This window comes from Bombyx mori, chromosome 7 (genome assembly GCF_030269925.1).
Source record: "Bombyx mori chromosome 7, ASM3026992v2".
Lineage (NCBI taxonomy): Eukaryota > Metazoa > Arthropoda > Insecta > Lepidoptera > Bombycidae > Bombyx > Bombyx mori.
In genome coordinates this window covers 6,413,640-6,426,995 of record NC_085113.1, presented here as the reverse complement: position 1 = coordinate 6,426,995, position 13,356 = coordinate 6,413,640, and the positions used below count along the sequence as shown (strand labels likewise).

Sequence of the window (13,356 nt, the reverse complement as noted above, 5' to 3'; positions counted from 1 at the left end):
CCTCTGCAGGCAACGTGGCTAAAGTAGCGCATTATGCGTTGCAGTCAGGTGGTAGACAGGCGTTGAGCGTTCTCCATTTTAAGCTGTTGTAAGACCGAGACCTACACTGAAATTATTATTTATATTATATTATTATTAAAAAAAGATTGATTCTATTATATAATCTGTAACTTACAAAACCAAACTTTTATCAGTTGTGTAGTTCTTTATTGCCTAGATATGTGAACGAACTCACAACCCACCTGTTCTTAAGTGGTTACTGGAGCCCATAGACATCAGCTTGACACATAAGGACTAAGTCTTAGGTGAAAACTGACTTTTTTTCGGGCAGTGGCCCCACATCATACATGAGGTTTCCGTGCTTAGGGGGCGCTCGGATTATGTGGGTCTTGACGGTCCTTCTATGTTGGAAGCGGATCCCAAGCCCAAGGATGTTTTTAGGGCTCTACCCATTAAACCACTCTTCTTACACTCCGTCGTCCGATTTCTATCTGGGGTCAAAACCGGGCAGAACAGGTGGTTCTCACGGTCAACACTACAACCAGACTCTCGATGCCGCCCCGAAGAAGCCCGACGGCCGGATCGTCGAGGCGATCGTTGACGACTAACAAACAGTACAACGGCTGCCCCAACCTTCTAACTGGAACGCATTACTGCTTCACGGCAGAAATGGGCAGCGTGGTGGTAACTATACATGGGGGGTTCCCAAGACACCCCACCGCCAGTAATTAGAAAATTATAAGTAGAAAGAAATTGAAATACCGCTTCCCTTTTTTTTTCCTACCAGCGCTAATAGCCTTGAGAGACTATTTCAGCTTCTCCTTGACGTGCAGGTGAGCTCACTGGGTTCAAACCGGGAGTGTTGCTAACACAGGCCCTAGCAAGAGCAGTCCTTTGCAGAATCTACCACGAGATCGGAAACGCGACACACTGAGAAGATCCGGCGAGAAACTCAGTGGGCTGTGTCTATGGGTTAATTTACTCGTCGAGCCCTTTGTCGTAAGCGACGGGCTTGGCGAGGACGGTCACCGGATCGACCGCATAATACACTCTAATATATAGTTGCTTAATAATAATAGCGTAAGACATAGCGGGTGGTAGCCGATAACTAGCGAAGGGATCTTGATAATATTGATTACAATGCGAGATAAGCCGGAAGGGTGTTTCAATTATTGTTTAAAAATAACTATCGATTAATTTTACCGAATTCAGTACGCGACGATTTGCGGTAATTTTCAGTGTTTTCAGTAATTTTTCTACAGATTTTTTTAAATCTTAATTGGACGGCAAAGGAGCATACAGCCTATGTGATGGTTAGTGGTTGTCGGCACTCACGGATGTTAGTAATTTTAGGAGCACAACTGAGGCATCGATTGAGGTAATGGTTTAGAGCTTGATAAAGACCATGGCAGCGGTGCTAGTTTGAAGTTCCTAAATTTTTCAGTAGATATTACTAGGTATAGTATAGCTAGGGATGAGCTTTGTTTTAGTGGGCAACGGTGTAATTGTAGAAAGGGAGTGATAAATGAATTGCTTTTTTTCATAAACTCTCGATAAAATAATACATGACATATGTTTTGTAATAATATTTCGGACGGCGATTTCAAGTCAACTGTATCTAAACCCTTAATCTTAATTGATTTTTGAAACAGTGGATTATGGATGCATGATTACCCGGAACTTTGTATTAAACAAAATTTCGAGACGTTTTTCTCGTATGTAAGTCTTAAGAAGATATTGGAACGTCTTAGAGATCTTAGAACTTATATCTCAAGGTGGGTGGCGCATTTACGTTGTAGATGTCTATGGGCTCCAGTAACCACTTAACACCAGGTGGGCTGTGAGCTCGTCCACCCATGAAAGCAATTAAAAAGAAAGAAAAGAATAAACATCAATACTAAAGATGCACTTGCAAAAAAATACAAACTTTGAAAATATTGAGCTTCGAAAAACTGGTCGTATAATTTTATTTGTTCTCTTATGTGGCTTTGTTAATTTAAAACCGCTTTAGAATCGAGCGCCACGCAATTTATCGCTTAAACTCCAAAGTATCTATTGTCGAATAGAATAGATCTCGGGCAATCGGTCCCTTATCTCAGGCATCTGATCGCGTAAACATTTGGACTTGCCGCGTGCCGGTTCGCTTCCCGCATCACGAGTTCCATTATCCCGCATTTCACGGCCGCAACGCCGCGAACTCATCGAACGATTTCGAAAGTGGACCCCTAGAATGCGATTATAAAAAAAAAAAAAAAAAACGAGAACCCGATACATTGATAGCGTCTTAGAAATATTTATTCGATACGATCAGCAGTTTTGGAGAAATGAGAGTTATTAGACGTTTAAGTGGATTTTTGTATTGTCGATGTTTTTAATCTCAGATGAAGAACGTTAGCAAATATTAGGGCAGCCAGTAGCTGAGTTTCACTCGAGGAATTATTTGACTATGTAATTTCACACAGCCATACAATTTTATGCAGCTTTCATTTAAATATTACTGTTAAAACTGAGACTTGAACTGGTGTCTCAGGTTGTTGATGTGTGTGGACTCCGGTAACCTCTTAGCACTAGGTGGGCAGTGAGCTTGTCCACACATCTAAGCTATAAAAAAAACACTTGAAAGTTTGTATGATAAAAGCAAAGGAATATTTGTTCATTCAATATAAAGTCTATCAGAAAGTAATGTTATCTAAAATAGAAGATATCATATTTGTTACTAATTCTCTTTAATTGCCACAATTCGAAAACGTTTGGAAGACTTTTTCAAACGTTCGAAAACTTTTGGAATTGTATTGTATTCTAGTATCGAGCTTGTCCACCCAATATAAAAAATGAGCAACAAAAAAAAAATTTTTTTTTTGGTTGCAGTATTTTTTGTTCATGAAAATCGAGAAAATTTTATGACAACGTTATATGTTATCCGTTTTAACCGACATCAAGAGGAAATTCTCAATTGGGACCGTATATGTCCTTAATATATTTTGTAAAATAAATCAAACAAATGGTTTGTTTAATTTTGTTGCACAGTACGTTTCTCACGTATTCATAATGTATAGTACAACTAATAAATACGTCAATTAATCTTTGGTACCATTATCTCTGGCCTATCAACGTATGATCAGACGGATCTGACGCACGGTGTAATCTCCGCATGGGTTGTCGTAGATTAATTTCTATTCCAGTATCGAATTATTGACAGTCGTTACTACCGAACGCAACTGTTGAGACTATCACACGTTCTCATTGTATTGCCTTAGACTAGAGGTCCAGTGAAAGCGATACATTTATAATTCGATAAATTTTAATTCATTTAAAACAAATCGCGATAATGTAAATTGAAAAGTTTATTTCAATCCGAGTTTTAAAGTAAAAAAATTGTATATTGAGCATTGTACTTTTAATGAATTAATTGCACAACTTTCTGTTAAATTTCAGATAAAAATCGTAAATAGTTATTGGGTTACAAAACAGCGGGCTGCTCTAACTTTAGTCTTGAGGTCGTCTTCATCGATTATTAGAATTGTGGCGTTCAAGAACGCACCTTTTTATGATACGTAAGCTGGAAATAAAATTTACATTGTTCCAACTGTGGTGTTAATTATATAAAATACGACTTTACGGCGAAATCAAGAAGGGACTCTATATGAACTTCCCTTAGAATTATTGTCTCGCAGCTCATAAGGAATGACCCATGCTAGCTCACAGCGCCTTACCTCAACTCTCTAGTGATTTTTCCTAAATATTACGGGTTAGGGAGGGAGAATATTTAATAATCTAATTTATCTGCATAATTTTTCAGTGTACATTAATTATGTATACGTCGTATAGTAATGCTTAATTCCAAATGAAGATATAAAATTAGTAAAATTTAAATAAAGAACACGTAGATACCAAAATAAGATTTTAGCGCTCTGTTCAATTTAATTTATTGGTTTTGCCGCCATTTTGTCAAAAATGACATTAAACGTTAGAGTAGGTCTCAATTAGGTATGTAAATTAACTTACGAATATTTTTTTAAAATTATCTTCCCAAGAATTTCTTTCTTTTCTTCTTTACCTTGGAACTTTTGAGTTAATTTCATAGCTACTATTGGACGACAGTTGCTGCCTGTGTTCGTGACATTCAGTACCTACCGAGTTCAGGTTTCGTCATCGATCAGTTGTATAGCAAATGACGTGTCATGTCACGAATAAGCTCCATACATTTGGCTTTTTGTTATGTTGTTGCTACTGGTCTGTTCTTTGAAATGCACTTTGGTTCGGTCAAGTAAGTGCCTTGGCATAGCATAGGCTAATATACATTAGTGTGGGGCTGCGGAAGAATTTCGATTCCCGCGGCCCCGCGCGCACTTGTGGGGAGACACCGGGGTGGTTTTAGCTGGTAGGAGTCCGGCGTGCCCCTCCGCCTTTCCCCAGGTGGAGGTAGTCCATGAGGATTTCCTTCCGAAAAAAAAGGCTAACATACATATATAAGGCCTGAGTTTCAGTACTTCTTGTTTAGGCGCGGTTGAGAATATCGCACGAGATTTTAATCCACATGTTACAGTTTAAAGGGTTGTGGACCAAGCGTTATACAATGAAATGGAGATCCCAATGTCATGTTTCGAAGTCGGTGTCGGCATGCACCCATATGTCATCTATGGACTCCGGTTACAACATGCCAGGTGTCCACAAATGAAAGTGTAATAACATTGTTTTTTCTTTTGTAATTTTAACCCTAATTTGGCAGAAGGAAAGCAGTTTAAGCAAAATCGTCGCCCGTGCGGTTAACAAGTGAAAAAGCTATCAAGATTCCCAGTATGTTGTTAAAATAAGCTCTAGTAAACATAGTAAATTTCAGGTAGTTACATAATGTGGTTTCGAAAAGATAATGCAAATGCCCGATCTAGAAGCAGCGACATCTTATATTAGAACCACTTGTGATTCCGTAGGTTACTTAGTTATCAAATAAACTTAAATATCTGATGCATTCCTACAGAATTTGAAAATTTTTTCCTTCGTAATCGAATTTTCTAAAAGCGTATTTTTCGTACACACCGATTTCTAAAAATATTGCATTGTTGAATAAACGAATTTCATGCCAGTAGTGATAAACCTGCAAAAGCTAGGGGGCCTCTAGGGCCTTCTAGGGGACCTTTTACAGCGATAAGTTAACATTTACTACATACATTTAAATGGTGATATTTACATAGACTACTATACCATACCATACCATACCAAACCATACCACACCACACCACACCACACCACACCACACCACACCACACCACACCACACCACACCACACCATACCACACCACACCACACCACACCACACCACACCACACCATACCATACCATACCATACCATACCATACCACACCATGCCATGCCATGCCATGCCATACCGTATTGGCATCCGCGACAACGAAAACTGTAAAGTATTCAAGTCGTCAGAAATAATCTAATGACAATAAAAAAACGCGAGATTTTTATCACGGTTTTCCGTGAAAGTGATTTCAGTAGTCACATATCTTAGTTATATTGCACACAGAATAAAGTAAACTTATTTACAAATTAATATGGATCATAAAATTAATATGTATTACAGTAGACTGTCATATTATTATTGGCAAAAAAAAAACACTAAGTAAAATGATTCAGTTCAAGAGTTTCATAGAATTTAAAGCCGTTACAACTTTACGAACATCCAATTATGAGATTCGAATACTTAAGGTTATAGTTTATTTTAAGTTGCGTATTATATGCACAATTAAACAACACTGTTTCGATTAATTATCGAGTAAGAATGAAACATTTTGCCAAATTGTTTTATTGGCCTAAGATTTAAAAATTAGGTCAATACACTCAATACGTTCAAATGGTATAAAAAAAAACTTCAGAGGTGTCAAGGGACACCCGGATGGAACGAAGTTCCTTTCGATTAATTAGTGAAGGAATTGTAATTTTTTTTTTAAGTTATAATAATAAATTACGGCATTATGAAGGAAAAAAAAACAATACTATGAACTAAATTACTATTGTTGAAACGCTATCTGGAGAAACTGTACTCATTACGCGGACCAATCGGATACGAGCAATGTCACGCGATAAGCGCCTACACGTTGATTGGTCAGAATGACGGACCTAAAAAGTGTCGTGACAACTTTTCGTAAGAATTTTTTCCGTCTAGCCCCCTTTCACAACACGCGATAAGGAACTTCGTTCCAAAAACAACAATTGTGGCTGGTAAACGAGAAAGGAAAAGTGGTATATTCAATCACCGGTTACGGATACTATAAATGTTTCCTACGACTTTTGTACATAAGAGCGATTGGTTTTCATCCTGCAATTATGGTAATGACAACGAACTGTCACGGAATTCAAAGTACGTCCTTCCCTCATAACGGTTTTATTCACTATCGGAAGCTTTATAATCGCGTTATAAGAAGACTGCTAAAATTTGTTAGTTGAATAATACTCTTAAACTTTCTTTTATGAAAAAAAAAACTTATAGGCAGTCTTCTTATAGCGGTCTCATAAAGCTCCGCTAACATATTTTGAATGCTAGTAAATCTGAGTGAAGGAATCGTTCCTGAAAGCGATAAATGGCGGCTCGGGGAGGCGCTCGGGTAGCTGTTAGCAAATCCCGCCCCTTCTGGCTAAGCCCTTGCTCTTCCACCTGTCCTTGTGAAACTGGAAAGGCCTCCGGGCCACTGGAGGCCAGTAAGCCCTCAATCATAAAAAAAGATGATAAATAATCTTTTAAAAAAAGATGATAAATAATCTTTTAAAAAAAGATGATAAATAATCTTGTAATAACGTTGTAGATGTCCATGGGCTCCAGTAACAACTTAACACCAGGTGGGCTGTGAAATCGTCCACCCATCTAAGAAATAAAAAAAATAAAATAAAAAAAACTGTATTCGCTTTAGATTACGGATTCAATTTCCTAAACTATGTATGTATTCGTGATTATTTTACAACAGGAATATTGTTTTTGTTGATGCAGTCTGCTATAACTAACTGTTCATGCTTCATGTTAAGTTGTCTGTTTTAAAATTTTGTTCATTAATTTTATCATAGCGTTATCTGTTTTATCTCACTATTGTACTTTGACTATTATTTATTTATTTACAGTTCCTTTTCTTGTTGCCCTCATTGTAGTTTTTTGATCGCACGCCTGCGTGTCATTAAGCGCCCTTTCAAATTTATTGGTGTGGAATTGGGATGTCGGAAGCGGAATTAGTGGGTGGACTATGTTGGATTATTACAGTTGGAGAATGGAGTTTACACCTTTGCCTCATGTCTATTCGTATAGTGTTTTGCCTAGATGTGTGGACGAGCTCACAGCCCATCTGGTGTTAAGTGGTTACTGGAACCCATAGACATTTACAACGAAAATGCGCCACCCACCTTGAGATATAAGTTCTAAGATCTCAGTATAATTACAACGGCTGCCCTACCCTTCAAACCGAAACGCATTACTGCTTCACGGCAGAAATAGGCAGGGCGGTGGTGGTACGGTATAAAGTGCACTTGGTGAGAAATTATGGAGTTACGAAATGATCTCCTAAAGCTTCTGCTTGATTATTTATTTTTTATTGCCCAGATGTGTGGACGAGCTCACAGCCCACCTGGTGTTAAGTGGTTACTGGAGCCCATAGATATCTACAACGTAAATGCCGCCATCCACCTTGAGAGTTACAATGGCCGCCCCACCCTTCAAACCGAAACGCATTACTGCTTCACGGCAGAAATAGGCGGGGTGGTGGTACCTACCCGTGCGGACTCATAAGAGGTCCTACCACCAGTAATCATAAGAGGTCCTGCCACCAGTAAAATTATGTCTAGAACCGCTGAATAAAATAAAGAAACGACTGAAAATTGGACGGATGCGTCATCGATTTGTTTAATTATTGCTTAACGGTCACTATACCACTTCATTAACAATATTTTGTGCAGTAATTCAATAATGTTTTAGGCTTTTGCACAGCTCTGTTGCAAGGTCACGATGGCCAAACCGTTTTATCTATTCTCTAATGAGTTTTTTATCTAATGAATACTGAAAGGTTGCGCTACCGTGCCATTATAGCCTTTGGCGACAGACCAGCACACAGCCCAGCCGATTGTGCGTTACCACCGATGCGTAAGAGCATTAGCAATACCAGAGGCATAGCTGTGCTGCTGACTATCGCTTTTCTGACTTTCGAACATCGCTTGTTTCAACGGTTTGTAAGTATTTACTTCAGAGCCGAATGGTATTTGGAAAAAAGGTCCCTTGAAACGGAATTTGGGTGAAAAGAGTAGACATTTCTTACGGGTAGTATTGATTTTGCTCCAGCGGCAGATGGTGCGATGGGCATAATAATAATAATAATTTATTTATTGTTAGGATAGAAGTAGAAACACAATCATAACTTTGCATCAGTCCTTGACCTAGGTTACTGCTACATTACTGCTTGAGATACAGGCTTTATCAGCCTGTTGTATCTCAAGCAGCAATGCTCCTCGTACAAAGAATACAACCACTTTACTTTCGGTACTTACCTACATAAAAGTTCAAAATTACTAGACAAAATTGAAATTGAAATTCATAAATTGCTTATAGTGACAATATGTGATATTAAATTATTACAATTAACAAAATTGTAACATGTACCCTCTGCATGTAATGAGTGTGTGCATAGGTGAGTGTAAGAGGGTGTGTGTAGGTGTAATCAAAAACAAATATAACTTAATTTAATAAATATTCAGTGTACTTTTAATTCAAATTTTTCAGCTAATTAAAGATTTGCATTTGTTGTTGTTTAGGGGATTTATATTAAGGTGTTTATTATTTTTATTGTAAAGAGTGGGACCTAATGGTAAAACCGAGATGTCGAAATCAGCTCAAACAATTTTTCAGAATACTCTCCATGCTTTAGACAAGCAAAATATTTAGCGATGGCCGTAATTATTTCGCTGCATAGGTGTGCATAGGTGCATATGTGTGTTATAGGCCTAAGAACGTCGTATAAACGAAAGTCTACCTGCATGACGTCTGAGATTCCTCACAATTACGACTGCGACAGATTAAACTAGGTGTTAAACGCGAGATATAATTTACACTACAAGTCCAGTTTCTCCATTATGGTTAGACATTATGCTATTAAAAAATATCTTTTAACCACTTTCGCACCATGTAGTTTCCCCCCCCCCCCATCTATTCGCTGTTAGTCTAAGAGGTTATTCTAGCTATTTTTCTAGAATTTGCTAATACTAGCCCTTTTTTTTAATACTGGGGAATCCATTTACGTATACCCGGTCGAGGGGGTTACGGACCGGGTTATGTCGGACACCGGCGCCTCCAAAGAGGAAGAGGGAGACAAGGAGGACCAAGGTCCTTCCCCAATTCCTTGCAGGAGACTTCGCCTTAAGGCGAGGCGCTCGCCCCGCAAAACCAACTACTGACTAAACCCCATCGAGCTCCACCACACCGGCGACACTAAACTGCTGCTGAACATAGGCATCTCCAAGTGATCTCCAGTACGGCCGGTCCGTTGCCACCTGCATCCAACGTGACCCAGCGGTTCTTACCACGTCGTCGGTCCATCTCGTAGGTGGCCGTCCCACACTGCGCTTGCTAGTACGTGGTCTCCACTCGAGGATCTTTCTGCCCCATCGGCCGTCCGATCTTCGCGCTATGTGGCCTGCCCACTGTCACTTAACGTGCTAATCCTACGGGCTATGTCAGCAACTTTGGTTCTTCTACGGATCTCCTCATTTCTGATTCGGTCTCGTAAAGAAATACCAAGCATAGCCCTCTCCATAGCTCTCTGCGCGTTACCTTGTTATGAAGGGATAATTTACTTCGCTTGCAGATCATGGGATGATTTAATGCTTAAGCAGTTGTGTCCTTTGTTAACTGAAAACTTAGAAATAAAAATGTTGCTAAATATTCCTCAGAAACCTATTTAAATAGGTACAAGTGTGGCTTATTATTGAAGTTTTTTTTAAATATTGCTATATTCTTCTGCTATATTCTTGTGGTGCTCATATTATTGAGTTCTGGTTTTGTGTATTCGGCGAAAATATTGTATATTTATCCGGTGCCATATCATAGTCATCAGTCAGTGTTTCGAGTCTTAACAAAAGAATTGATGAAACGCGGACACGACTTGGTGGTTATAGCTTCCGAGCATCAAAATGTAAAAAATGTAAAGGAAATTAACATACAAAACAAAGCGTTAGAAATATGGCACCAGAAATTTGGTGTAAATTTGCCTAATATTTACGAACGTGATAATCAGCTAGATTCGATCGCAATTACGAGGCAGATTTTAGTCGCGTTGTATGAAAATGTAGATACAATGTTTGGATATTGGAAAGTGCAAGAATTATTTCGGAATCTACATGAGAAATTTGATTTGATATGAATTGAAGAGTGTGTACCTGTTAATTTATTTATAGCTGCAAGATTTAATTCTCCCGTTATCTTAGTTCGTATTATTCTAATTTTTTTCAGCATTCCAATGACAGGTTCCGTATCGAGCCCCATATTCTATCCAGACTCTAATGTGGGAAAGACTTTGTGGAATAGTTCATTTCTGGCTAAAATAGCTGCTTTGCATTTTTAGCATTTGATTAAGTTTCACATATGAGTTTAATGAACAATTAGAAAACGCTTTGATTAAAAAACATTTGGACCAAATACACCTAGGATTCGAGAGCTTAGAAATAATGTTCAGATGGTGTTTCTGAATACGTATGAATTTTTGGATTTTTCAAGATCTGTTCCTAACTCCGTAGTATATACTGGAGGCATGCATCTTCAAGAACCTAAGCCGCTGCCGGAAGTAAGTTCAAAATTTCAACATACAATATTTATAATTTCTTAGTGTTTCTGGTTTCGTTTTATTTAATTCTTATTCAAGGCACCGTCGCATAATCCTCTACGGCTTCTTAAGTCCTTTGCAATGCGCAATCAGGACGCAGAATTGTTAATGTACTCATTAAAATCGTGGGTGAAATGTGTCTTGGTATACTTGCAATTTTCACTCACACTGTGTTTAATTGTTACTCTTTAGTTTTTGTTTCATTATAATTTATTGTATCCAGTTGTTTGCGTTAGGGATTCGTCTATAACATTGATTTTCTGTAAAGCAAATGCAATAATGCATAATACCAGTTTATCTGTGTTGGTTTTATTTCTATTCTTCAATAATCGTTTCTAAGATTTGAGAAGTTATATTGAAAATGCGACCAATGGCGTAGTCTACATGAGCTTGGGTTCGAAGTGTGAATCTTCAGATCTGCCCAAGGAAACGCTACAAGTAATTGAGAACGTATTTGTGTCTCTCTACCGTATAAATTTATTTGGAAATTAAATGGGAAATTACCAAGAGTATTTAAGAGTAATATTTATGTTGAATCGTGGCTTCCGCAACTCGATTTGCTGTGTGAGTTTATATAATATTAATTTACTTGGTTTTTTTATTTGTTTACATTATTATTATTTGTTTTTTTATTTGTTTACATTATGTTTACATTATTTGCGCTAAGTGCTACGATAATAATAAAAGTTATATTTTCACCTCTGGTCTGGTATAGATTTCTATGCAAATACCTAAAGAATTTCATCACAGTTCATTTGCAAAACTGGTACGACGTGTAAAGACAGGTACGTCTCCTGAATAGTTAAGCCCGGTGTTATCTTTTGTCTTAATCAGACAGTTTCAAAAACTTTCCAAACGGCTGTACTGAAAAAATGAGACTTAGATCTCATGTTTCAAGGTGGGTGGCAGCATTTACGTTGTTGATGTCCATGAGCTCCGGTGACCACTTAACACCAGGTGTTTGCCCACCCAATTTAGCAAAAATAATAATAATCAGAAAACTTTAGAATACTTGCAGTGGTTTCATATGACTTTATGCACGGTTAATATTGTAAATTAAATTGCAAATAAAAGTCAAATACGTACAAAGTAAAATAATGAGAGAGATTACATTTCATACGTTTAATTACATTTATCATTGTAAGTTATTCAGAAAGTAGAAAGTTAAACATTTACACAAATTTAAATCTGAAATAGGTAGTTTTCTGAAAGAAATGCTTCATGTTTTGGAAATCAATAACCTGGAAAGAGTCTTATTGAACATGGTCTGTTTGGGAGCAGCTTGGCTGTACTTCTGGCATTGCTGACGTCCATGAGCGACGGTAACCACTCACCATCAGATGGGCCGTATGTTCACCTATTTAGATACGATGATTAAAAAGGCATTAACGGTGATTTCGTAAATGAGCCCAGACAGAGCGCCTTGAATCGAGAACATAATTTATTTCGGTTGAAATAAAAACGAGTCTTATTACGTATTTTTATTGTTCAGTGTGCTTAGTGCGAGTTTTTTAACATTCCTGATAGCGTAAAAGTTAACCCAATTTTGTATGCAGTTCGAACAGCGCCCCTAGCGGCAAACATACGCAAACGATCCCATTCCATACAAATTTGAGTTAACTTTTACGCTATCGAGAACGTTAAAAAACTCGCACTAAGTATACAGGTCATCCAAACGTCAAGGCGTTCATAACGCACGCCGGGCTGCGGTCGACCGATGAGGCAATAGCCGCAGGGGTACCACTTATTGGGCTACCGCTACTTGTCGATCAGTTTACAAACGCACACAACTACGTATTACACGATATAGGAGTTCAATTGGATATTACGACCCTTTATTGAAAAACAATTTAGGGAAGCCATAATCGATGTTGTTGAAAATGACCGGTCTGAAATGTCTCAATAGATGTTTATTTTATTGATTAATTTTAACAAACAATTTTGCGTCTTTTTTGTTGGGGGAGGGTTTTTCGTGCTGAGGGGCACTCGGGGCGTGTGGCTTTGCCCTCCGTCGAAGCCTGGGTTACCAGAGATGGAAAGATATTGTTTAAGTACCCATTAAACGACTCTTCTAAATTTAGAATTCTTCACTGAAATGACTTGAATATTGGCCATCACAGTAGGTAGCCCGTCAGGTTCCACAGGTGGTACCGCTGGTGCTTTAGGACGCTCCACTGGATCAGAGCCAAGTTGTCGACTGGGAACACAATTTGCCCCTAATCGGTCGTTCTTTACTTCAACCCTCTGGGGGAATGCTCAGATCAAGCGACAAGATCAGACCTATGTCGTGGCTCATTGAACTTACACCCTCGGCGCTCGGATAACACCGAGATCAGAACACAGCTCACCCGGTCGCGAAGGTCTCATAGTTTCTCATACTCTGTGGCGAGCATCATTGGTCAAATGGTTTGATGCCCAGACGCAACGCTAATAGAATGTCGAAATAACCATTAGTTGTAATATTGCAAGCTGTGAGCATCCTTGATTTACAATTCACGTT

At 38.4% G+C, this 13,356-nt stretch overlaps 2 protein-coding genes across 7 annotated transcripts in view; both read left to right on the top strand.

The window, feature by feature from the left end:
- The window catches only part of LOC101740069 (microtubule-associated protein Jupiter), a 158,434-nt gene that overhangs the window by 28,019 nt on the left and 117,059 nt on the right, over positions 1-13,356 (top strand). The gene's annotated exons all lie outside the window — the stretch shown is intronic.
- On the top strand, positions 10,606-12,698 carry LOC134199106 (UDP-glucosyltransferase 2-like). Its single transcript, XM_062669277.1, has 3 exons — positions 10,606-10,821; positions 11,197-11,294; positions 12,516-12,698. Exons 1-3 carry the CDS (start codon positions 10,710-10,712, stop codon positions 12,696-12,698), a joined length of 393 nt encoding a protein of 130 aa, XP_062525261.1. The 5' UTR covers positions 10,606-10,709.

Excerpts from the sequence above, each read along its gene's own strand:
- LOC134199106 (XM_062669277.1), top strand. The coding sequence starts at position 10,710 with ATGGTGTTTCTGAATACGTATGAATTTTTGGATTTTTCAAGATCTGTT. Across the intron at positions 10,822-11,196 it reads TAAGCCGCTGCCGGAAGTAA|ATTTGAGAAGTTATATTGAA; the intron begins GTTCAAAATTTC and ends ATCGTTTCTAAG. Across the intron at positions 11,295-12,515 it reads TGCCCAAGGAAACGCTACAA|TATACAGGTCATCCAAACGT; the intron begins GTAATTGAGAAC and ends ACTCGCACTAAG.